General features: G+C 45.5%; 1 protein-coding gene and 1 long non-coding RNA gene across 8 annotated transcripts in view; one reads left to right on the forward strand and one right to left on the reverse strand.

The window, feature by feature from the left end:
* The window catches only part of LOC121625555, a 39,660-nt gene extending 28,402 nt beyond the window's left edge, over positions 1 to 11,258 (reverse strand). The window contains exons 1-2 of the long non-coding RNA XR_006007917.1: positions 10,675 to 11,258; positions 1,065 to 1,184 (exon numbers count right to left, since the gene is read on the reverse strand). This is a non-coding gene — a long non-coding RNA (uncharacterized LOC121625555). The remainder of the gene's footprint in view (positions 1 to 1,064; positions 1,185 to 10,674) is intronic.
* gata3 (GATA binding protein 3) lies at positions 9,856 to 25,973 on the forward strand. Of its 7 annotated transcripts, none has more exons than XM_041963677.1 (7): positions 14,717 to 15,115; positions 15,253 to 15,618; positions 16,569 to 17,102; positions 19,419 to 19,475; positions 19,632 to 19,678; positions 21,857 to 21,982; positions 24,384 to 25,973. In XM_041963677.1, the coding sequence occupies exons 2-7, from the start codon at positions 15,384 to 15,386 to the stop codon at positions 24,672 to 24,674; spliced, it is 1,290 nt and encodes a 429-aa protein (XP_041819611.1). In that variant the 5' UTR covers positions 14,717 to 15,115; positions 15,253 to 15,383; the 3' UTR covers positions 24,675 to 25,973. The 7 variants fall into 7 exon arrangements, with proteins under 7 accessions (XP_041819610.1, XP_041819611.1, XP_041819614.1 ...); XM_041963680.1 differs by having other exon boundaries at positions 16,569 to 17,045; XM_041963676.1 differs by lacking the exons at positions 14,717 to 15,115; positions 19,632 to 19,678 and adding an exon at positions 9,856 to 10,061 and having other exon boundaries at positions 19,419 to 19,564.
* Positions 25,974 to 26,389: the final 416 nt, after the last annotated feature.

Here is a 26,389-nt window from a genome sequence, read left to right on the forward strand (position 1 = left end):
CCGCTTACTCTTGAAACAATATCCCGACCTTTCATCAGATGTGTCGGCTGCGACAGACTGTGTTTAGCCTGAAAGCAGCTCTTCTATCTGTTCTGCCCGCGGATCTTCTCTCTGCTTTATCAATTCTTTTTAAACATCAGCTTTTCAAAAGCTGTTCGGGGCGCGATGTGAAAGGAGGCCAGTTTGAATATTCTGAAAGCTTTTTCTTTAAAGACAGGCCTACAGCGCCGTCTGCAATTACACTACTCGTTGTCAAATATGTTTGCATATTCAATATAAAAAAACCTGCTGGATGTGGCTTAATTTAAGCAGCCTCATAGGCGACAAGCAGACTCTTCAACAATGTGCTGCAGAGAGATACCTTATTAGCCTTATTATCATTATTCCTCCTGATCAGTCTCCTCTACCAGATTGTTGTCCTTCACCTAACTTTCCTCTTTATCGTGTAGACACAGACCAAACAAACTCTGCAGACGCCCGTGGCGCTCTGCTGAGACAGAAAGTTGGTCGGTTGTGAAAATAGAATTATGAGACCACTGATGCCAGGACTGACTGAGGAGTGGGCTATGTTCTGACAGGTGTGGTGCGATGTCGACCGAAAGGCAAAGACGTTTTGAATTAATGAGGCCAGGTGATGGAGAAGAGGAGCAGAACTGGAGCCAGCACTCTCGCCTGCAGTTTGCCGGATACCTGGTGTGCTTCTTATTTAAATTACTGCCCTTGATCTCGCTGATCACTAGGCTATAGGCTACTTAATTAAAACTAACAAGCAGTGCATTAACACCCTGCCGGCACGCTGACACTGTCAGCCTGGTTATGTGTAAGCGGCACCCCGGGGAGGCGGGCGCAGGATTCCAGATGCAGGTGAAGCAGACGGTTGATTTGAAATGCCAGAAAGAAAGATGGCAGGTTTGTGCATCCTGATTGAAAGCGAAGGCATTTCTCACTGTTAGAGGGTGAAGGAGTGTGTGCGTGTGTGCGTGTGCGCGCGTGTGTGTGTGTGTGTGTGTGTGTGTGTGTGTGTGTGTGTGTGTGTGTGTGCCCTCAGAATAAAGGCAACATACCCGCCTAGGAAGTCCAGCCTTGAGCTTTATAGACGGGCGCTTTGATCAGAAAGGCCGGTTCATCTTCACCTTCTTGTGGACGTTGTCGCTGGATGCTTATGATGCCGAGCGCCGGCTTCTCTGAGGAGACAGAAAGGAAATGAGGTGGAAGGAAAAAGGGAATAGGTAAGCAAAGGTGTGTCCTTTTTATCATGATTAACCTCTAAACATGCACCCCCCCCCCCCCCACACACACACACACACCCGGTAGCTTTCAGGCTTTTATTCCACACTTTCTGACTGTCACATGTTCATTCTGTATCGCTCTTTCATCTTCCAAATGCAAATATTGCAGATGTCTTGTGCATCATTTTAAACACATTTCCCTCTTATTTGCTAACTTTTGGAATCTCCACTAGGATTTTAAATAAAGTTCTGTAAGATTAGATGATGCTCGGCTGCACAATGTGAGTCTGTATACTGGCTAATCTACCGGCAGGCCAGCCGCTCTCCAGAATAAATGTTGGCACTGTACGTTTCTGCAAACCACCAGCATGTTGAACCCTTATGTTTCCTCATGTTCAGATTCATGTGGTGACAGCCTCGTGGTTAAGATCTGCTTAAATTTAGGCACAAAAACCACTCGGCTGGCGTTTAAAAATGTCATGTTTTGATTTCAAATGTCTGATTTAGTCGCCACAAACGTGGCTGGAAAATATTCTGACGTCTCGTTGAAGATTCTGTGGTTTTCTCAGCACAAACGTGGCTCGAACGGCAGTCTTCTCGCCTTGCTGTTACACCACCACCATCTCCTCCACCTCCTGATGAGAAACTCATACATGAACCACTAATCAACAACACTCATCACGTCACTTTGATACCAGCTGATCTGATACAAATTAAATGCAACATATCTGTGGTTTGCAGAAAAGCACAATGCCGATATTTTCTCCTGGTGACTGAACCGGCTGCTGCTCGCTGGGTTATTAAAAGAAAAGGACCACGTGGGCTCACTCCAAGTCTCAAACTTGCACTAATTTGTGGACTAAATTCTGAATTGCCAAACTAAACCAGTACCTCCACCACATCACAAGCACTCTGTTTCTCTCAGAGTAACTCACTCTCCACCTCAGCTTTCACATAGAAGCTGAATTAAACTGTTTGTTCACTTTATAGCAGCCTAATTAGCATCGTTTAAAACAAGTTTATTGAGATAAACGATGTAGAGAAACATTTCAGGTGAGATTGTGAGCCAGTTAACAGTCAGTTTTGGAGCAGGATACAGCGGAAAAGTCAAACAATGATGGAACGTAACTAATTTGAGGCCTCTGAAGCACTCGGTTTAAGTACAGATTTGAGGTTCTTGCACTTTATTCGACCACATTTAGTAATAATAAAGCACAAGGAGCAATAGTCACCTAAAGTTACACATAATATATATTATAATGCATTATTAACAATTAAAACAGTGGTTCCAGGTGATTTGCTTATAAAAGCAGTTTATATAAGAGTCTGAGCTCTTAGCAGCAAAGATTAGCTCACTTATTATCAGTTTTAAAATATATTTTTATTCAGAGTTGTGCAGCAGAACTTTGTTTTTTCTTATTTTATACTTGATTAATCATCTCACCCCCCCACCCAAATTTATCCTGTGACTTTTTGTGGGGGGTCCAGGTTGGGAACGGCTGCTTTTACTGTCATATGTAATAATACATCAGTCACAGGGGGCAGGATGAGTCTCAAAACTGGTAGTACTCCTGTAGTTTTACTCATGAATGAGTATTTTAAACGCAGAACTTTTACTTGTAATTTAGTATTTTTACATTTCACTTGGCAAAAAGGCTCAGAGAGTAGGGGGCAAGGCCCCCGTTCCACAGTGAGTAATGAGTGAATACAGATTACTTTTGAGTAAAGTAACGGATACTCTGCTTCCTCCAGAGTAATGGGCCCCTCCTCTGTGCTTGTGAATGACTTTGTGACGACCTCTGTTGCAAATGTCCCCCCACCTCATTCGCAGAAAATGGAAATGGCTTAGCACTATCGCCGTTGCCCCGGCAACCATCTGAGTCCCCCATCTCGCGGTGGAGAAATGAGTTCTGAACAGGCTCGAGAGAGGCAGGGATTAAACATGATCCCGCGGACGGGCTGTCAATCACAACCACAACTCTCCAACCTCCTTCCGTCGACAATAAAATAAAAAAAAATAAAATAAAATAAAAATTACACCCTCGAACCCAGAAGGTGCATTTTATTTGGAATCATCTGCTTGAAAATAAAAGAAATGCAGCTGATAATGAATCCGGCCTGCTGCTTTTTGTAAGCTATTAAAGCAGGAAACTCTCCTCGTTTTAACAACAAATCCGTTATCCTGCAGCGGATTTAGTGGTGGTCGTTATATTCCAATGCCAAGAGGCGATGGATTAATTTAATTAGCCTGGTGAAGATTAATGACAATGCATAGGCCTTTTGCAGATAAGGCTGTACACTGTTAAGAGGGATGTGTTATTTTCAACACGGCTGTGTGTCTAATTTGGGAAACTTGGTTGAAGTTAAACCCTCCTAAAATTAGTGGATTGCAGATTTTATAACTTTGGCTCTGCAGGCTGAGATCAGTGTGAACGGTGAGGGTCACAGTGTGTGCAAAAAAGCATCAAACTAAAACACACATTTGTTGATTTTCATCGTTGGACCACTGCGGATCAGAGTGGATAGTGTCTTATAGCAGCACACTGATGTACAACAGAGGCTGTATGCTGCTGTGTTTAAAAGGTGTTTAAAGCAGTTACACGTGCACCACATGAGCTTCGGTGCTGCAGGTGTCTTTACACCTGCACAGGAACTGCTATTTTCAGCTGCGCCTGCATCTTATAATGACAAACAGCTCTATAGAAATTCATTTTAGAGCAGTAGCATGCCAAAGTGCAGGCCAATGGTTCTTCAAAATAAAAGCTCCCTCTAACATTTGAATGCTGTTTAGGTGTGAACATGTAAAATAATCCATTAATTGATTTGTAGCACCTTTCGTCTCATAATTATCTGACCTCTCTGATTCATCTTGTGAGCTATTAGGGGGTCCCCACCAGGCACTAATTCACTGAGAGTCCATGTCATCATGTCCTGGACTTTGCAGAGCTTTGTTATTACAAATGTAGTCAAGCTCTTGACTCATTTCTTTTCATTTAAAGCTACAGATCCTCCAAACTTGAATCAAATCAAACCCAAATAAAAACGCATTTCTATTGTAATTAATACCTGAAAAGATATCAGCATCACTTACTCGGACCAGAATAAACAGAAATCAGTATGTCCTCAATTCATTTTAATGTAATAATTTACACCTTATTGTTTCAGACATTATTTGGATGCTTAATTATAATATTTGTGTGTCAGACTAAGTTCAGTAAATAGCTGCAGTGTATCCTCCTGGATCAAAGTTATTAGATAAGGATCAAGAAGCAACCTCTTTAAACTACAACCCAAAAGAAGAACTGAGTTATTTTCAATTGATGCCAACTAAAATTCACAAACTGAAAAGAAAGAATTAAGCCCCGGAGATGGAGAAGTAATCACATTACAGTAACGCATTACTGGTGCCAGGCTGGCAGAGGCTGCTGAGAGAGCGCGAGAGGGCGGGGAGAGTGAGACCCCATGCAATTTGATATTTGCCTCTTTGACAGTCATTTAAAGGGGATCTGGAGAACCCGATAGCCGGGGACTTACACCCCTCCAAAGGCTTTCGGGACACTTTAGCCCGGCTCGGCTCGGCCCTGCAGCGCCAGTGAGTCGCCAGGCAGGGTGTAAACGTTAAATGTTCGCTATTTGTTCCGTGGATGGCGGGGGGAAATCAAGCCACTCTTTCATTCATTCTTTTTTTTTTTTTGGAAACCCTCCTCCCACTCCTCTGCTTTCTTTCTTTTCCAGACTCCACAAACAGTCATTGACTAAAGCGGCTTAGGGAGTCTCCTAATAACGCTTTAACGAATTAAAAGCAAAGGGAGAAGTTTAGAGAGTGAAAAGAGGCAGCAAAGGGAAATATTTGTAATTGCTGAGACTGTGCAGACAAAGAGTCCTGACGCGGTGGAACAGGAGGTGATCTGCTATCTCGGCGGTTTCTTATCTGTGGATAAATATTTGTATATCATGGCAAACCGCGGGTTCTGCAGACCCCTCTGACGGGCTGCAGCACAGGTGATCCACGCTGAGATACAGGGGCTGCGCGCGTCCTCTGCAGCCGCACCGTGGTGGGGTTGAGGCGCTCCTGCAAAGCCATTTTTCCCCCCAATTATGAGGTTAAAAGAGTGTGTGTTTAATAAACGACTGCTCATTAAAGAGAGAGTACATTCCCCTGCAGATAACAGGCAGGTTGCATTGTGCTGATGTCTCCTGGGAGGACTCCTGACTGGATGTTTGTCCCCTCCAAGTCCCCAGCCTTGCATCTCATTACGCGCATCTCCACATCTCTATCTCCGGTATCTGGGCCGCAGCTTCAGCCTCCAATCGAAAAGCTCTGTATGGCCAGTTTCTGCACAGACGAAAGATTAAGATTTTCTTTCACGGGGTGAATTAAATCGGGCTATTTTGGAGACCCCTTTAAGCAACAACCAACGTGATCTGGTTGTTTTTCTTTCATATGAAACCCTCACTGGACTCCCAGTGGCCACCCAGTCCAGGATTATTCTGCTCCGCCAGGAAAGAGAAGGAGGAGGTGGTGGTGGTGGTGGAGGAGGAGGAGGAGGAGGAGGAGGAGGAGAGGGAGGGAGGGCTTGCCTGGATACCCAGCCGCCTGTAAGTGTCCATCCCCGGTTTGTTTGACATGGCAGTGTCCCTGGGTATAAAACCGATAAACATCTGGTGGCGCTGCCAGGACATTGGAAAATGAGGGATTGGGATGGGGGGGGGCAGGCAGTGAAAGAGGCGGCGAAAACACAAAATCATAATGAGAAGAAAGATGGGCAGACAGAGAGAGAGAGAGAGAGAGAGAGAGAGAGAGAGATGCTGATCAGCTAATTACAGCTGCAAATAAAATGCAAATTTATCCTGGCACGGTGAGCATGCCCAAGTTTAAACATAGCGCCATCCAAAAATTCAGAGCTGCACGGGCACAGAGCCAAAGACGACTTCCAAACAAAGAATAATTATCCAATAATAATAATACTGATAGAAATATGTGCATATGCTGACCATTATTATTATTATTATTATTATTATTATTATTATTATTATTATTATGCGCATTGCATCCTGGTGGTTGTCAGACTACCAGGCGACACCTCCCACCCTTTCACTAAAAAAAAAAAAAAAAAAAAAAGAAAGATGGCATGCTTCCCAACAACAGTGACACCAGCACGCACATGATGCTTCACATCCACAATCCAACAATTACACTTCCCCACAGTGCGGCCGCCTATTTACGCAGGACGCACGCACGCACGCACGTCTCCGCTGCTCCCGCCATCGCATGCAGTGATTAATGATACATCGCCACCCAAAGATTAATCATGGAAAATTAAAAAAAAAAAAAAAAAAAAAACCTTGGAGGTGCTCATGAGAACTGCAGCAGTGGACTAGATCAGGTGGGATGCAGGGGAGGGAGGGAGGGAGGGTGAGAACGAATTGGCTTCATCGAATCTTTTTAGATGCAAATATTTTGTTATCTCCACTTTGCTGCACTGTTTTTCAGTGTTTATGATTAATTATCTCTTCTTGGTGAAAAATAAATCATGCGAAATTAGGATCTAGCTGACTCCACCGGCGTAAGCAGAGATGGCAGGTCGATGCTGTTAATTTCAGGTTGAAATTGACACACTAATTATAGTGCAGAGTGCTGCTGGAACACTAGCAGGCAAGATTATACCTCTGTGCTTCTATTTTTTTTTTTTTTTTTTATCAGATCCCCCTTATATTTTACCAATTAAAAATCGTAAAGGCATTTCATTGCCCCGGGATAAAAAAAGGCAGCCTCTCTCCTAACATGGCCATCACTTTCCCCCATCAGATTCATTGTGATGTATTAGATGCAATAAATTATCCCATGTAACAAAACATGGCGAGCTGAAAGGCTGATAATCTGCAGAGGGGAGATAAGGATTCATTATTCCAAATCATTATGAATCCAGCGTTGGCTGTGACTTCTTTCTTAATCAGCTTCTGTGATCCTGGATACGTGAAGGGAGCAGATAAGAGCAGAGTCGTTTATAATTCTCCCCACCTCGGCCTAATATTTTAAAATAAAATCGCAGGGAGAAGCCGCCGTGAAAAAAAAGAAAAGAAAAAAACACACATTGGCTTAACGTTTGGAGGGTGCACAGGACGAGAATAATAAAACACATTGAGAAAATAAATAAGTAAATAGATAATACGTGGCCCATACATTTTTGGAGGTGTTTTGTCTCAAATTAAGGTCATCTTATTCGACATTTACAGCGAAGAATCATGTAGGCAGGGAGAAAAGGGAGATATATGCTGCAGCATTTATTTCACATTTGGAGTGGGAAGTGTCTAATAAAATTTAGGCTACACCGGGAGGCTATAAAAGCGGGTGACCGTAAATGATTTACTCCGTTTACGCACTAACGGGGCAGAAAAGCCACGGTGCAGGGGTGGGCTGCAGATAAAGCGCGGCTCCGCCGGATGCGTCGCGGCTGCACAATTTGCAAAAATGCAAAATTAAGTCTAAAAAGGTGAGCTGCGTGCGACTAAAAATGCAGCTGTATTTAATCAGGACATAAAGGTGACATTATGACTCCTCATTCTATCTGCTGCTGCTCAGATTAGAAACCTCAGCCGGCTCTGATAGAATGGGAATAAAGGCCGGTGCGCGCAGGCTCTGCTTGTTATTGCGGCCCAGTGTACCGGAGGGTTTGTGCTTAGCTGTTGTCAGCCTCTGCTGTCACGCGGGAGCTCGCGTCAAACTCTACATTAATCACGCGATTTCACGGCGGCGGGCGCACGCGGGGAGGAGAGAAGTGTGACTTTGGGCTCGCGCTCGCCCCGGTTCGGGGTAGTGCAAAACGGAGACTGTACCCCTTAATGTGATGCAGTAACGTGAGGTACACCCTAAACGGCATCCAGGCCATTTACAGTCTCCATTTACAATTAATTAAGGGCTGACTCAGCCATAGCTACACCCCTCCTCTTCCTAAAAAAAACATGTCATTTTACACCCGCTCCCTTTCAAAATCAACGTTTATTTCCCCCCTTATTTAATTCTATCCCGACTGAACAAGACCAAATTGATTCTCGTTATTTTCCTCATAATTAATCTTTTTATTACACCTATAATATGCTTTAATTATCTGCGCCATGAATGCCGGTTTAACTGTTGTTTTCCATTAGCTGCTATCAAAGACATCAGCACGACGCGCATTAACTTCACCTTTACATTGAAATCGAAGAGCTAATAATTCCCAAAATAAGCACTTTATTTACGTCAAAGGCAGATTAATAAATCATTGCTATCTGGATGTGTTATTTTCTAATTCCATTTAGATGTTGAAACACTAATTCCATAAATGAAAAGCTGCGCTTACCCTGCATGGAAATGCTGAATTATTCATTGGTTTAAAAAGACACATTTGGCTGCAGTCGCATTCGTAAGTTTATACAACGAGGTTTGTGCCAATTATCTTTAATTTATTACCTTAATTGAATTTCTTCCCCACAGATAGATTTGGGTGTGATCAGTTTACATTCTCCTTCGAAGAGTCAAGGCGCAACACGAGAGATACCAAGCCTCCAGCATCCTCCCTCTCCTCCTCTCCTCCTCTCCTCCTCTCCTCAGTGCATTTCACAGAGAGAAGGATCGGATTTGCTTGCTGCTCCTTTCAATGAACCATGGTGTCAATAAGCAGGCTAGCAGGCCCCTATATGCTCCGGGTTAGCGGTGGATGTATGTGGAGGCTTTTGCCATTTTCGCAACAACTGCTAAAGCCAGCAGGCCACAGTGCAGCCCCGATCACATTACCATATTGATACGCAAAGATTTCAGATGCGTTTGCTCACGCGTTGTTCAAACGGAGCTCGCGCCGGTGTGGAGTTTGGCGCGGATCGTTGGAGGTGATTAGACTCCAGCTATGGCTTCATCTGTCCTTTGTGGCAGCGAGGAGAGAAAAGGCTCCTCTCGCCAACACAAAAGGAGGCGCAGCATTTTGTGTGTCACGGAGAGATCTTGCAAATATCTGCAGAGCACAAACTGTGCGGGCACCGCTCTCTGCTCGGAGGTGGCTGCACGGATAACACACTTACACAACTCACTGAATTCTGCATTGCTCGAGCACAAAATGCACCACATTTATCATACACAAGGTCCACGTTGGAACCATTAAAACTGATTTTTTTGAACGGAAAAAGTGTGTTGCTATATGGCCATTAACACCTGATTATAGAGAGGCATTTATATACTTGGAATGATCAGGTGTTTATTTATATATATATAAAAAAACACAATAGAAATAAAAATAAAAGAATAATAATAAAGGGGCAAAATTATAGGAGTAATAAATAAATAAATAAATAAATGGCTGCCCAGTAAAAATAATCTCTCCTCTAATCTTATGATTTATTCCCATTGGCTTCGACTGCTATTAACTGGTTTCTTTTCCTCCAGCGTGTGATGCTTTCAGACCCGGAAGCGCTGGCGTGCACAGTACAGTAAGTACGGTAAAGAGGCCGCCTTTGGTTGGCCCATATGCGCGTGCAGCCTGCCCGGTAGCCTATGTGCGCGCGTGTTTCTCCTCGCGGTGTGTTATATGATGATGTGACTCCGGGACCGAGGGCGCGCGCACCACCACCACCACCACCACCTCCACCTCCAGCAGCAGCAGCAGCGGCACCACCGTATGAGTGTGTGTTTTTTTTCCTTTCCCGTCCACCGCTCTCACTCTCGCCCTCTCTTTCTCTCCCCCTCTCTCTGTCTCTCTCTCTCTAAATGCCACCGGCGCCTCCATCTCTATGTCACTCTTTCTTCACATCTGCAAGGGATAAAAAAAGCCTCCACCCGTCCAGCGTCCACCACCACAGGTCAGTAAATATTTAGATTTGCTCTGAAGCCGGTGCGTCCACCGGGCTGCCTCTCCCCTCCGCCGCTTTGTGCGTGAGAGCTCACTGATGTCGCCCGGGTATGAATGATGGGAAACTTTTGCGAGCGGCTTTGCATGATTGCTCAGATGAAAATCAACGAAGTAAAACGAAAAAAAAGCAGCAGCAGTTCATTGAAAGCCAGAGAGGAAGCTGTCGGCTTCACCTTCACTTCGGCTGTGTGCACTTGCTGGAAACGGGGCTGTGGTGTTGGTAGCAGTGGCTGAACATCCATAACGAGCGCCATTGTTGCGCGCCGCTGTGCTGCTTGTTGACCCAGCCGTGCTCTCATTTCTCTCAACGCGAGCGTGATTTTCGCCTGGCCGATAATTAGCTCGCCTTTTCCGCCACGCGTGTGCCAAATCGACTCGGGGTCGATCTGTAAAAAAATAAGCTAAACGACAGCCGAACCGCGTTTCTGCACATTTTTAGGCACATATCTCAAAACTGCCCCCCCAAAATAGCGCAGATGAAGGCTTTTAACGACCTATTACCCACCGCTCAGGTCGGTGGTACAGGCAGAATCCCACACAAGCCGTGAAATTGATCTGATTACCTTGCCGGCGGGTCATAAGGAAAGCAGTTGGGCTTGCTGAGGCTGCGTTTCCTCCCGTTATTAGTCCCCTCCATCTCGTCTTTGGTCGATATGCCTTGATATGGCGGAGAGAGAGCCGCTGTTGCAATGCATAGGATGCCAAATTAAGGGCATCACACGCGCACAATCACGGGCCAAGAGCTCCAGCGGCGTCAAAGTCCTCGCACTATTTTATGTTTCTGTCATTTATTTTCCAGAACAGCTAGACTGCTCACTCTTTGTCACATTAAATGTTGTAATGTTATCGAAATATTATAAAAATCCTTTAAACCGGGTTAAAAAGCTGCCACCGGCCTTGCGCGCGACAAAGAGGGACAGCAGCGAGATATTTGATTTGAATCTCGTGCCACCGTCCAGATTGTTGTCTTGCGCGTTATTGCGCGAGTTGTGGACCGCGGATCGATCCCGAGCTCAAATTAAAATTCAGTCAAAATTGTCGCGTTGATGCCTTCAGAGCGGAATTAATAAATGAGGCAGAAACATGAATGACTTTGTCTCCGGTGGGAACGCAGAGGCGAAGAGGTGAAAAGGCCCCGCGCGTTAAATGAAAGATTACATCAGTGCGTCTGGCGAGAAGCGATATAGACACTGATAAGCATCGCGAGTCAGTCAATTGGCAGACCATTTTGTTTTTCTTTTTCTTTTTTTTTCCGTCGGGAAGAATGACAGAAAACACGAAGAGCTACTTTTTCACACTCGAAGAAAAGGTGATTTATGTTCTCATTTTAATCGTTCTAGGAAATCCACGTCTGTTTTTCAAGTTTCACGCGCTCGATGGGCAGAATTTGACGCCCTCGTTTTGTTCTAAGAAGCCGAGTTGGTTCACATGCTGACAGAAGGGCAGATGTGTGTGTGTGTGTGTTTCTTTTCTTGAAAAGACTAGAAAGGTAACAAATGACTCACAGAGTAAGAACTGTAACATGGAGACTACCTGCGGTGCTATAGCGGTTTCAAAATGTATAAAAGAGCATTTGGCCAGTAAAATATATCACAGTTACACATCACAATGACTGGCCTGCAGCGTTTCTATCAGTGACTGAGCATCTTCATCGTTATATCACAGCAGCTTCACACTCACACAGTTTATTTATCATTACTCACACACATACAGAAACCATGCATCCTGTGTGTTTTCGTCCGTTCAGCTGCATTTTTGTGTTCTTTATTTACTTTGTTCTTATTTTGAGGATGAAAGCTTAATACGAGTCGCGGCTATTTTGGACAGTTTATGTTGAAATGAGTGAAATTGTGCAAAACACGGCACAATTGTGAAGCCAGATATCAAAGCTTTGGATGAAACACGCACACGCACACACACACACACACACACACACACACACATACACAGACACGCGCGCACACACAAACACACTATTTTATTATTAATCTTGTGAAATTCTCTCTTGTATCTTCTCTTGTTTCTAAATGGCCTCTAAATATGCTTCTGTTTAAAATATAGGTAAATACAATAAATATTTTTGTCATTAATTCTTATTTTACTTGCAGGCTGCTAGCGTTATATTATGGTTATTATTGTTGTGTGATTTTATCTCCCTGACCTCTGATTAATCAGCTGACGGAAGGAAATTATTATTTATGAGGAAAAACAATGATTAGAATTGCTGACGAGGCCACACGCCGGAAGTTGGGGGACAAAGTGCACGCAAACACACAGCCGTTATCTGAAACATTTCATCCCCCACGCTGGCAATGGAATAATCCTCTCGCGCCTTAAATTCTCAGGCGCCATGTAGAAAAAGAAACTGTGCCACGTCGTGATTTTAATCAAAGCTGGCTGACAGAATCACTCAGAAATTATCTGCGCCATCAAAAGACGGACTGGCCCCTCGCCTACTTTTATGAATCAACCTTTACGCACAACAGCGCTGCTATTTGTAGGCCAGTGGCTTCAAAAACAGGCTAATGCGCGCACACAGTGAGGGAGAAAGACGCGCTGAAGCCACTATTTCTGCCTCCGTGGCGACAGATTGGGATTATAAATGACAACTTTTTAAGAGAGCCAGTCTTATTCCGTGCTGAATAAGCTCCGGCGTTATTGACACCGAGGCTTGGGAATCAAGTCATGGGACGGCTTCCATGTCCCATTCTCTAAGCTTCGATACATCCAGTCAAGAAACAAAAAAACATAATCGGGATTTTAGGCTACATTTACCGTCATGTGTTGCCTCTGAGCACCTATAACGGGTACTTTGTGGATAATGGCTCCGCGATACTTTTCAAGAGGATAATTACACGAGTCCGCTGACAGCTTGACAATGGCAGCTACAGCAGTTTGCATCCAAGTTCAGTCTCAGGTTTGCCTGAGTGAGAAACGCCCCCCCTCCCCTCTCTCTCCCTCCCTCTCTCTCTCCAGGTAGGGCTCTCCTGGAGAGGAAAAATACGACGCTTTGCCAAGTCTCTCTCAGTGTGTGCTCCCACGCGCCCGGCTAACAACAACCTCGATTTCAAAGAGGGGGGAAATAAATTGAGAATTAGACGAATACGCACTAATGGAGCCATCACCTGCACACATGAGGCCTTGGAGGCGTTTAAAAATCTCAGCTGCTAAACTTTATCTTAAAGATTGTCCTGCTGCTGATCACTGACAGTCCAATTCATGCATTTTTTATTTTTATTTTTTGCGCAGCCAATCAATCCCCCACTAAAACCGACCCTACCTGATACCAGCCTGCCACAGGATCACGCTGATACCTACGTGGTGCAAGGGCGTGCGCGCTCCCGCTGCCTAGCCGCTGCGCGCCGTCAGACGGTTCATTTCCTGACTGTTTACACCGCGGTGACGTCACATCCAGTGGCGTCGCCGAGGCTGCCCCCACCACGCATCCCCGACTCTACTGTTACATGCTGCCAGTCCGAGGAAGCCAAACTGGGCTCCAGACATGAAATACTTCCCCGAGGAGCAGCCCCCATTCTGCCGCGCGGTGAGGTGGATAACTCCGCAAACGCACGGCATCACGCCCGCGTGCCACTGAGCACGCAGGCTGCACTCCTCTCTGACTGGGAGGGACAAAGGGTCGATCCTTTAATTCTAGTTGCTTGTTCATTAAACTTGGAAAAAGATGGGAAGCAAGGAGGGGTAAATCACTCCCTGCGCGCGCGCTATCGTGTTACATTTAATGCACTGTTTTGAATAAATAATGACACGAGCCATTGTTGCTTGTCTGTTTGAGTTGCTGTAGCGGGCAGGTTACTGCACAGACACTGATAAGTTAACTGACAGACAGTAATAGCCTACATTAGGATATTTTTGTAGTTTTGGGAGAATCTAAACTCGGTCTCGGGCGTCCTTGTGCTGCGCTGCTTCACGGTGAGGAGCTCGGCTCAATTCGGATGTGCCATTAGAATAACGCGCCTGTCACCGCGAGGGGACGCACTGTCACAATTTTAAGAGCCTGCACGTCCCGCAACCTGCGATTGGCCCAGAGCAACAGGCTCTGCTGCAGCCTTTCTTGTTCTCTTCCTGCGGCTGTGCACAGACAAACTGCAGCAGACTGTTTAGAAAAGTGCAGACTTCAGACACACACTGAGATTAAAACATGTCTGCGCTCTTCAGTGCTGCTGCTTTAATGTATGGGCTCAGACGCTTTCATGGAGTTTCAGATGTATTTTTTAATTGTTTATTTTTCTATTAATTTCCTCTTTATACTTCATGCTAATGTCTTATAGTTTTATTTAGAATAATTTAGAATAACTTCCTACACCTTTATCCTGGCGCCCCATGCGTAACTAAGGTGTGAAGTTTTATTAGGACTGCTAATAAGAAACAGTCATATTTTAAATAACGCCTTTTTTTTTGACAAGGTCATTGAAAAAAAAAAATCTCGCAGCACTTCTGCATCTCTCCTGGCCCACGTTATATTCAATTAGGGCAGGCCCCTCCCCTTAACTGATGACACTGACAGACCCTCCTTAAGTTGCGTCGCGCCACAGCTGTCTGCAAGCATTGAGCTGCCTGGCGCCATCCTGAAAGAATGCCTTCACTGTAAAAAAAAAAAAAAAAAAAGGGAGCTGGAGAGAGAGAGCAAGAGAGAGAGAGAGGGAGAGAGAGGTAGAGCGAGGGTGAGCGAGTAAGAGGCACACAGACGGGAGGGAAAGAGAGAGAGAGAGGAGCGGAGTTAATGGAGAGGGCTACAACTGCGCACAAACAGAGATTTGATCAGTGAGTTTAACTTGCTGGTGCTGGTCAGTGTGCTCTGAAGCCATCCGCCGCAAACGAGCCCCGCGCCTCCACCAACCTCCACGAACCTCCACTACTTGTTGAGCTGGGCTGAAACACTCACATTTTTTTCTGAGAGGAAGAAGTTCAGGAACTCTGCGTGGGACTGGATTCCATTTTGGACGTATTTATATGTCAACACCTTTGTTGCATTTGTAATGTGGGGTATGTGTCGTGTTTAAATATTATTTGATTTTTTTTTTTAGAAAGCCGGGTAAATTGAGCCCGCTGCCTGTTTTAGTCGTGCTGCATGTGAACAGATTAGAGAAAATAAGACAATAAATTCTTCTCTCTGTCTCCAGGTGATCGGAAGCAAGCGCGGAACCTGTGGATTTAACTAAAAACGGATTTGGGACAGATTATTTCTTATCTTGTGACTTGTACCGGTTTGCTTCGGCGTGCATGAACATTTGCTAAAGAAAAAGGCAAAGCAATGGAAGTAAGTGCGGATCAGCCACGATGGATGAGCCATCATCCCGCGGTGTTGAACGAGCAGCATCCCGGCTCACATCACCCGGGCCTCGGCCACTCATACATGGACCCTTCGCAGTATCCCCTCGCTGACGATGTGGATGTACTCTTTAATATCGATGGACAGGGGAACCACGTCTCTCCATACTATGGAAACTCTGTCCGAGCCGTCCAGAGGTACCCTCCTCCTCCACACAGTAAGTAAACGGCCTCTTTAGGCCTTTTATTTAATAATGTGCACATTATCCTGCCTGGATCCGTGTGCGTAATTTATCCCTGCAGCAAATACTCAATTACTGTCACAGTGTTTGGAATTATTTGTATTATCTGACTGTGATCCGGACCAGGTTTCGGTTTTGGCCTGAGCTGACTTTGTCTTAAAAAGCTGAGAGCTTAAGTGCTGTGAAACCACGCCGTAAACATGTATGGTTTACCTCTAGTTTGTCTTTGGTTTCTGTCTGCCGCTTGTATCGCTGTCTGTTACCGACTAAACTTCACAAACACGGCTGACATTCAGCTGACTCATATGTCAAAGAAGTTTTTCAAAAGCCCGTGCGTAATTTGCTTTCTGGATCAATCGAGTGTTTAGTTACGGATTTAAACAAATAGATGTGTTGGCACAGGAGTCACAGATGCACCTGGAATATTTTGGTAGTCGCTCGGCGGCTTGTTTTCACGTCTGAGCGCACGCACCGTATTAATCTTTATTTTAACATGCTATTCGTGAACGCAGTGCCATTTATGGAGTTCCCTTTATTGCAGCCTTTAACTTCCTCAACAGTCAATCACGCCGTAGTTTCTTTTGAGGATTCTGACCTACAAGTATTCGGCTGTAGCGTCAAGGCCTGAAAAGGTAATGGGCAAAAATATGCACGTGCGTGGCCATATGAAACTCCAGTTTTTCTTCACATCAACAGAATCTCGACAGGAAGTCAAATTAAATCAGAGCTGTGTTAAATGTTCAATCTAAAAAAATGAAATGTGAGTGAATTTATTTGGTAAATCTGTGCGTAAATGTGCGCGTAAATGTCCAGGCCTGAAGCTCGGCTCGTCCACTTCTAAATGACAAACGAATTAATGCGTATTTGTTGTGGTTGCAGGCTGAAATCAGGTTGTGATGTTTTCTTGTGTTTCTGTGCTGCCCCAGGTAGCCAGGTGTGCCGTCCCTCATTACTGCACGGCTCTCTGCCCTGGCTGGAGGGGAGCAAAGGCATCGCCCCGCACCACAGCACTTCTCCCTGGAACCTGAGCCCCTTCCCCAAGAACCCCTTGCACCACGGCTCCCCGGCCAGCCTGTCCGTCTACCCCCCGGCCTCCTCCTCCTCCCTGTCCACCGGCCACTCCAGTCCGCACCTCTTCACGTTTCCCCCGACCCCACCGAAAGACGTATCCCCGGACCCCGGCATATCCACCCCGGGCTCCAGCAGCTCCGGGCGGCAGGAGGATAAAGAGTGCATAAAGTACCAGGTGACCCTGGCCGAGAGTATGAAACTGGAGTCAGCTCACAGCCGGAGCGTGGCATCAATCGGAGCAGGGTCATCCTCTGCCCACCACCCCATCGCCACATACCCACCCTATGTCCCTGAATACGGCCCAGGCCTCTTCCCACCAAGTAGCCTGATAGGTGGGTCACCTTCTAGTTATGGTTCCAAAACAAGACCAAAAACAAGGTCCTGTTCAGGTAGGCGTGCGCTTTATTACATTCCCTTTTGATCTAACATTATTCCCCAGATTTGCAGCCTTAATGATCAGTCATGTTTAATCTCATACTAAAAAAAAAAAAAAAAAAAAAAAAAAAAAAAAGCCCACGAGCAGCTCATTCATCCATCACATGAACAAGCTCTCCTTCTGGGGCTAAAGGCCATTCAGGTCGACCTGTACTCTGAACAGGCGCATCAAAATGCCTCAAAGCTCTTTCTTTCATCACCCGCAAATAAGAAAAATAATAATAATAATAATAATACATTGATTTTAAAGATTTAAATATATTGTAAATAAATGTGCAAATATCTTAAGTTAATGTAGTTTAAAAAATAAATTAAATGGAAAATAGATTGATAAATGTTATGAACCTTTTTGATTTTATTAATCTTTATTAATTCTAAAAACAGAGCTATAATTCCCGAACGTTATTGCACATTTTCCCTCCAGCAAAGCAGAATCATCCTGACGCAAACGGGCTCGCTGAGATGAATTTAGCTCATTTTTTCCGTCTTCCTCTGCACTAACACGCGGGGGGAGAGAGACAGAGGGGAAGCCAGCTCTCTGGGCTGTGTCGCCCCGTTTATATGTTTAAGATAATCCCATTACTGTCAGACCAGTGCACGCCACAGTTGCATTGTTTACCCAGCGGTAGAGCACCGGATGCTGCGTGTTCATTCACAGGGAAAAAGCGGGTGAACCGTCGCCGTGGCAGAGTGCACGAACCACCGAGGGAGGGGAGAGAAAGAGGGAGTGAGGGCACATATTTCTAAATTGTGAGGAGGGGTAATTATTTTAAAGGTTATTGCTGCGCAGCTGAAAACCACTTTTCTGTAATGAGATTAATATCAGAGGCTTTGATGGGAGTATAGAAAACAGTGGATTATCTGATGCATATCATCGGGATTATTCAGCATCATACACTGGTCCATTAATGCAAATAAAGATTTTAATTCGAGGATAATGTGCATTTGAAGATATTTCCCGATCTGAGGAGTATTCCTCTATTTAACGGGCTTATCAGTGCAGAGTGCGCCTCATGTAAACTTCATATTTCGCAGAAAGCGTTCAGCATTTCCCTAAAACCCAAACACTCGTCGTGAAGTAAAGAAAATCTACACTTCAGGGACCGTGTTTTTTTTTTCTCTCTCTCTCGAATCAAATGCATCGGATCTGACACAGTTCCTGTTTGATTTCAGCAGCAGTCGTCTGTTGGCAAGAAAGAAAGAAAAAGAGAAAGAGAGACAGAAGCACGCGCTGGTCCAGGTGCTGGCACGTCTGTCACATCTCAAAGCGCCACGACCCGCACCGACGCACCTCCCTCTCTTTGACGAGAAGTCGGCCTGTGTGCGTTTCTGCAACTCGAAAAAACAAAAAAAGAAAAAGAAAAACTAAACAAAAAAAGGGGAAGTGCGGCTGCATGAAGATGCAAAAGCTCTCGGCGTTGCACAAAAGCGCTGTGTGAGTCTCTGCTTTCAAATAATGTGAGTGTGACTGCAGCTCGCTTGTTTCAGTTTCAGGCCCCTCGATGCTCCAGTCAAACTGTTAGTGCGCGTCTCACCTGTCGGTGTCACTAGAGAAGTGCCAGTCAACCCTGAACGCCCCTCAATCATTCCAAAACAAAGGACACCGCCTGCGCTAAGACACAATATGAACGGACAAATTATAAAATTATTATTATTATTATTATTATTATTATTATTATTATTATTATTATTATTATTATTATTATTATTATTATTATTTAAAGCAGAGTTTGGCTGATGAGAGAAAGAAAAAGGCCTGTTTCATTAGATTTGTTTAAATTCACGTCTGAAAATCCTGTTCAAGGACACTTAGCTTAAAGATTTTGTGGTTTATCTAAATGATTTTTGCTTCATGGACCTTTAACACACGTGCTGTATTCACCAATAACACTAACCACATTTATCTAGTGTGTGTGTGTGTGTTTGCGTGTGTGTGTATTACAAACAAAATACCTGCTGCAGTAAAATACATTGTTATATTTGCAATGTTACCATTATTATTATAATCTGACTATTATCATCATTATTATAATTTTTGTTGCTGTTGTAAAGATGCTGTAACGCTGATTTGCATGTTTTTTAAACACCTCGATATTTCCTCTCACTCACCTTTTCTGTTCCCAACATGCATTGAGAGTTATTTCACATTTTTAAGGACCAACTGACCTGGACACTGTCTCCATGTCGTGTGCGTGTCTGTGTGTGTGCGCGCGCGTGTGTACGTGTGTGTGTGTGTGTGTGTGTGTGTGTGTGTGTGTTGGCTCTTGCAGAGGGTAGAGAGTGTGTGAACTGCGGGGCCACGTCGACTCCGCTGTGGAGGCGGGACGGTACGGGACACTATCTGTGTAACGCCTGCGGACTCTATCACAAGATGAACGGGCAGAATCGCCCTCTCATCAAGCCCAAGCGGCGGCTGGTACGTCTCCACCACATTTCTCTATTGATGACATTTCCGTCTCTCTCTCTGTTTTTCCCCTATCCAGGAAGAAGTAGGCCTATTAGCTGCAGGAAATTGACTCGACAAGTGCAGGTCTCTGTTTTCAGATACTACCATAGAAAAAACTGCACAGTTTTTTTTTTAAATGCAATGACGATGCTATTTTTTATTTGCTAAAATTGTCATTGATTCACAGAGTACTCTGTTCAAACAATAGGCCCCATGTGTATTTTGGAGATGCATTGCCTTCATTAAAGAAAAAAACTGCTTCCACTGTAGCTTGTTGCAGTGTGGCTGCAGGCCTGCATTCAAAAAACGCACAATGAGCTCCATCATATCAACATTATTTTAACATTTTACTATTTAGGATGCATTTGAGCTATTTTTGCAATTCTTGTGGAGCTATTTTTTTGCAGTTATTTCAGGGAAAGCCCCCCTCACCGCAGCTACATCTCTTAGAAGCTTTAGAGGAGTTCCCCTCTGCTTTCTTATGAGAAAAAAAAAATCTTTCGAGGCAAAGATGGCTGTCCAGTCCCGCTCTGGACCTCTTCTCTCCTCCACCTCGCCTCTAATGTGAAAACCCGACTTCCCAGGAAAGGGCTGCCGGATGTCTGAGCAGCGCAGATAAGTCGCTTTTAACAACACAGCCCGCTTCCCCAGTCAAAACATAAAGGCTGCGGAGTCCGAGCCAGGCCAGCACGCAGTCACGACTGGAGACGTGTTTAGAATATCTGCTTAAATACGCGAGGATGGTCAGGTTTGCGTAATTGGCACGCCACGTTTGACCTTCTAGTTTTTATTTATGGCGGGCAAAGATCAGGGGAAAAGCGCAAAAAAAAAAAAATCTTATTTGGAGGCCAGAAAGTGACACCAGAGGAGGATTTAGGAGCCGACAACCTGAGAATTTGTGTAGTAATTCATCCAAATCATGTTTCTTTGCTCAGATTTAATGAAAATTGATTTATTTAAAGGTTCAGTGAAGTGACAGCATGGCGTGATTTAAGAAAAAAAATCAAGCAGGTGAAAGAAAGTCAAGAGATGGCGCAAGAAGATGCGATGAAGGTGAAGAAGAGGAAGCGGATTACAGGCAGACATAATGCGCGCATCATACGTGGACTTAATAAGGTTTATTCCTCCAGTCTGATTGGTTATTCACAGCACGCGGCAGCAGGGGTGATTAGGCCACCACGTGCGTATAATTGGAAATCCCTCCCTGAGATAATGTAGTCCTTTGCGTGAGCGCGTCCTTCGCGGTCACCTGTCTATCGATTGTTTTTAGAGATTATAACATCAATGTCAAGCCGCTGCAGCAAACCGGGACTGTGTCAGGACGGAGTGAAGGCAGCCAGGCCCACAGCATCCACCTCTCTTTCTTTAATCACGCGCGCAATTTTATTGCCACGTGGTTCCTCTCACTGCTTCCTATATTCAGATTTTCTATCCATCATGTCCATCATGTTTAAACACGCGGCCTACAAATAAAACCCCGCTTTGGTTCGGTTTAAATGGAGAATCAGTGAACATGAACGCGCTCAGGATCTTTCTCTCGATTCCAATTGTCTAACGTCAGGACCTTTAGGACAAGCCTCCGTGGCACAAACACGCACTTTAAGGGGGGAAATTTAATCAGATTTAATAGCTCTCCCATTTCAAGGCCCTGCTTTTATGTCTTCTGTAAATATTTATTCTGCTGGAGGTATGTGCTGTATGACGCTATTTTTAGCCTGGAGTGAAAGCAGCTCTGTTTTTGGTGTTTCTGTCTTTATTTTAAACTATTTTCAGCTCGCACTCAATGCAGACTTTAATTCCAATGGGTGGACGTGGCGAGTGTGCACACAGTCAAAGTGAAGCCTTTATTGACTGCTGTTTTTTTTAATGGCTTTGCACAATGCACACGAGAGAGAATAACGACTGTATTTAATCTGTGATGACAGAAAATAAAATGCCCTTTTCTTTGCTGCATTTGTAGAGATGTAGGAGGCTGCCACAATTACACAAAGGCATCAAAATCCCAGATTTTTTTTGCTTAGAAGTGCCCTGAAGACGCGCCACAGGGCGTCTGTGGAGTCAAACTTCCCAGATGCACAAAATAAAATGACATTCAAGTGCTAAAAATGACGGATTTCACGAGCGGAAGCCCTGAATCTTGGTGTTAAAGCTGCTAGAATAAACCTTGATGTTGATTGGGTTATTGCGTGGTCATGTGACGGGTCTCTCTCTCTCTCTCTCTCTCTCTCTCCCTCTCTCTTTTTGGCCTTTTTGCGCGTGCAGTCCGCAGCCAGGCGGGCAGGGACGTCGTGCGCAAACTGTCAAACGACAACGACGACGCTGTGGCGGAGAAACGCCAACGGGGACCCGGTGTGTAACGCCTGCGGCCTCTACTTTAAACTGCACAATGTAAGTAATAAACCTTCACTGGATATCTGGCTGAGCCATCACGGCTTGTCCTGCACATTTATTCCTCCCTCCATCTTCCTCACCCTCTCCGCGCCTCCCTCATCACGTCCTGCCGGGCACCTTTCCCTCCTCCTCTGAATATTTTATCTGACTTGTCCCTGCAGAGACTTTCCGGGCCACGGCGATAACAAATACTGCAGAATTAATATGATTTATTGGCAGTAAGTGCGAATCTAAAATGTATAAGACCGAAGTGAACTAAGCCCGCAGCCGCCGTGCTTTTGAATATTAAAGAAGGGGGCTTAATTAAAATTCGATTAATTTCCAGGCCGATTTTTTTATTTCTTATTTCTAGCCATTTGGTTTCAAGCGCACCAGGGACTTGGAGTCCCCCCTTCTGACCACCAATCCGACTGATTCGTTTTGGGCTGGTTAGTGCCTCACCACATCATTTCACATCCTGAATCTGAAAACCCCCAGAGACTCGTTCATCTCTGCCCCCCTCCTGTGCACAAAGCTGTCAGTGTTAATTGCACAGCCATTGTCACTGAAACTAATAATGATAATAATAATAATAAAAAGATAATAATATTGATAATAATAATAATAATAATAATCAGGCTCATGTAGGTAGCAGACAGCAGATAAAGATGGCCTATACATATAAAGGGGAGAGCATCCTGCTCTGCCGGCCTGCTTGTCACGCGAGCGCTCCCTGTTAAATCACTTTCCTCTGTTACTTTTGGCAGATAGTTCGACGCCACAGACTCAGATTCAAGGTTAAAAGGAGAGAAGAATAATATTTCCCAGTCGCGGGTTGGCGTTTGAACTGACCCCGACCTCGGCGTAATTGTGAAATTAGTTTATTTTGGTAAATCTGGACTTCTGTCGGGGCTCGCTTCCCTTTGAAACAAATTCCACATTCTTCACGGAGAATTGAGCGGAGTCCCCCGGCCGCCTGCATGCGCTCCTGCTGTGAGTTTACTGTCCCAACACACCTGACTGCAGCGCTCTATTGTCCCGTAAGCTCTGGCTTAGATAAGGAGCTTGTGAAAACTGAAAAGTTGCCACAAACAAAGGCCTTGTTAACACCTAAAACACAGTAATCAGTAATCAGGGGGTTTGCTTACCATGTGTGAAAGGTGTCTTTGTCATCTTTCTATCTCTGAGTGTGTTCGGGTTTGACACCTCTGCACGGGGGCTGAGGTTTCAGGTGGTTAGCTGCTGCTGTCGGAAGAGAGGATGTGAGAGGCTGCGTGCTCTGCGGTGGTCAAACACTCAAACTTTGGCTTTTGTTTGATGTGCCGGGGCGGCGGCGGCGGCGGCGGCCGAGCGCAGGCCGGAGGCCCGAGGCTTCCTCTGTGAGACGGTAGACACCTCAGCATCAAAGGGCACGGGCCTGACCGGCTTTAGGTGGGCGTAGCGCGCCTCAGAGCTGGAAGCAAGGCAGACAAGGCAGAGAAAGTCACCCAGTATGGAGCCACATCTTAGAGAATGAAACCACATCACTGGGGGGGCTACAGATCTCTGCCCTCCGCTAATCATCGAGGCCACTCTGCTTAAAGAGTCAGAGAAAAATGCCAATGTCTCAGACAGCGTGAGAGAGAGAGAGCGGGGAAGAAATCCCTGTTCCCATTTCCCCGGGAAGAACCGCTCAGAAAGATCAGGAAGCCAGTCGGCCTCATCCACCTCCCCTCATAATCCTGCCCACAGCCGGAATTCCATCATCCAGCTCTCATTCCCGGCTAAACCTATGCTGGAATACGGCAGCTGGGGCCATTTTGGCCAGGAGACGGCCACGCGGTTGAGGAGGAGGGTGGAGAGGAGGACTTGGCCGACGCCGGCGGTCGTCATGGCCATGTGTCTCTGTGGTCGGCTGGCTGCACATTAGCTGCCAGACTCTGCTCCGTCCGTCTCTGTTCTGCACACACTCTCTCCATCTCCATCTCCCCCTCCACCCCCCCTCCATCTTTTTTCTCTCTCCCTTTCTTTCTGGCATAGCCGCAGCCTCAGACACAGTTCAGCTTAAAGGAATCAACATCCCAAAACAAACACACACAACGAGGAGATATAAACAATCGTCTGCTTCGGGATGGGACGCTCAGATTCGCCTCATAATGTGAATCCATTACATGTCATTATGTCTCCCCAAAACCCCAAAATCTGCCTCAAAGAAAACTTAAAAGCCACATTTTCTTCCTTATTTTCAAACTTGGTGACACCCTCCACTTAAGCTTGTTTTTTTATTGTGCTGTGTAATGTAGATGGAGCCATAACTACGCCCGTCTTCATGCTGAAAGCCCAACTTTTGAGATTTCTATCTCGCATGTGAACACAGCGCCATGACTCCGCTGCGACAAAATACTAATCTGCCATCTTTTCTGTCTCCTTTCGAGAGCAGATTAACCGACCTCTGACCATGAAGAAGGAAGGCATCCAGACCAGGAACAGGAAGATGTCCAGCAAGTCCAAGAAGAGCAAAAAGTCCCAAGACAGCATGGACGACTTCTCCAAGAGCCTGATGGACAAGAGCAGCTCCTTCAGCCCGGCCGCCCTGTCCCGCCACATGTCGTCCTTCCCTCCCTTCTCGCACTCCAGCCACATGCTGACCACCCCCACACCCATGCACCCCTCCTCGAGCCTCCCGTTCGCCCCCCACCACCCTTCCAGTATGGTCACAGCCATGGGTTAGACGTCCCCGCGCTGCACCGCCCCTGAACCCTCGGCCTCGCCACCACCACCACGTCCCTCGGTACCTCTGCTGACCTGCTTCCACATCCTAAAAGACAAACTGCCCCGCGGCCCGACCTAAGCTCTCCTGTCCCACCGCCAAGCTGCGGCGCCAGAACGACGGGCTTTAGGCTCCTTTGTCCTCAGTTGTATCTTATTTTTATAAAAATCAAAGAGTACCTCTGCGATGTGAATGCTTTGCAGACTCGACTTGACTGTGGCACACTGACCTCCAGGGGGAAGATTTCTTTTTTTTCCTCCAACAAGGGAGAGAAAGAGCATTTCCTCCCCAAGCCGCCGCCGCCACCACATTGAGGCTGTCCTCCCAGCTGATCCACATGATAAGGAGCTCCATTTGTGTACAAAAAGCCATTTTTCCACACACAAACATCACAAAAACAGACATGAAAAAAACTTTTACAACGCTCTCTCCCTAAATCTCCAAACCCGCCTCTCTTCACCTTGCACCTGTGTGACAGGACCCCCCCGCTCCCCTCCTTCTTCTTTTTCTTCTTGCTGAAGACGAGGAGAGACAGACGTTGAATATATTTGTACAAATTGTATGAAATACAGTACATTTAATGAAGACTTTTTAATTAAGTAAGAAAAAAAAAAGGAAACATGCCCCTGGGCAGCTAACGACGAGAAGGGTACGAGTCGCGGCAGGTGGAGAGACTTGCCGCCAGAGGAATGAGGAGAGGACGCCTCGGAGGAAAGAAAAAAGGGAGGAGGAGGAGGAGGTGAGAAGATGAGAGGGAGAGACTTTTGAGAAAGGGCAGGCCTCGGTTTTCGCCTGCGTGAATTGTGTTGCATTAAGTTTGCAGAGAGTCAGCGGCTCCGGCTGCAGGCATCTCTCTTCTTCTTCTTTTTTTTTTTTTGTTGGATGTGCTATAGGTCTCGGGCAATTGGTTTGTGTTGACGCACGCACCTACACACACGCACGCACACACATACATGCACGCACACACACACACACACATGCACAGACACACACTTGATCACCTGAAAGACTTTCTTCCTGCCCACAGATTATATGCATTGTGAAAAAAAAGTTCCTGTATTTGTTATTTGTATGTATAAATCAGAGTACCAAAAATACGAAATAAACAAAGATGTAGAATTATTTCTTTATGTTATGCAGACTGAATGGTTGTAAAAATTTAATAATAATCACTAGTGTAAAATATGACTGCTTTTTTGTTTCGTAATTTTTTTTCCTCTTTGAAAATAATAAACTAGTTTAATCTCTGTTGACATGTTAGCGATGTGGTCGAGAGCCGTCTTTTCTGTCTCGTTCTGCGCTGTGTGATCTTTGACACGTTGCACAACCCCCCCGCCTCCTCCCGCTCACCTTGCCACCACAGCCACAAGCAGCGGCATCTTTTTTTCTGTTTTTTTGTACCCGGCATTCACAGGAACGGCTCTTACGGTCAGTTGAGCACAAACAGGAAGAGCAGAAATAAACAGTGGCAGTGGAGGAACAAATCAAATGGCAGGGTCTCAGAGGTCAGGCTGCACAGGCTGAAGGGGCTTTTGTCTCGTCCCACTCATGCATAAATACACAGCGACCAACCTGCAGCACTGTACACGCACATCAAGCATTTAGCAGTCGCTTAGCATCAGGATGCACCAGGAAGCAGCATCATCTCAGCCATTTCCCTCTGACTCGAATTCAGC

This window comes from Chelmon rostratus, chromosome 22, assembly GCF_017976325.1.
Source record: "Chelmon rostratus isolate fCheRos1 chromosome 22, fCheRos1.pri, whole genome shotgun sequence".
NCBI classification, from domain to species: Eukaryota; Metazoa; Chordata; class Actinopteri; order Chaetodontiformes; family Chaetodontidae; genus Chelmon; species Chelmon rostratus.

Excerpts from the sequence above, each read along its gene's own strand:
- gata3 (XM_041963676.1), top strand. The coding sequence starts at position 15,384 with ATGGAAGTAAGTGCGGATCAGCCACGATGGATGAGCCATCATCCCGCG. Across the intron at positions 19,565-21,856 it reads TCAAGCCCAAGCGGCGGCTG|TCCGCAGCCAGGCGGGCAGG; the intron begins GTACGTCTCCAC and ends TTGCGCGTGCAG. Across the intron at positions 21,983-24,383 it reads TCTACTTTAAACTGCACAAT|ATTAACCGACCTCTGACCAT; the intron begins GTAAGTAATAAA and ends TTTCGAGAGCAG.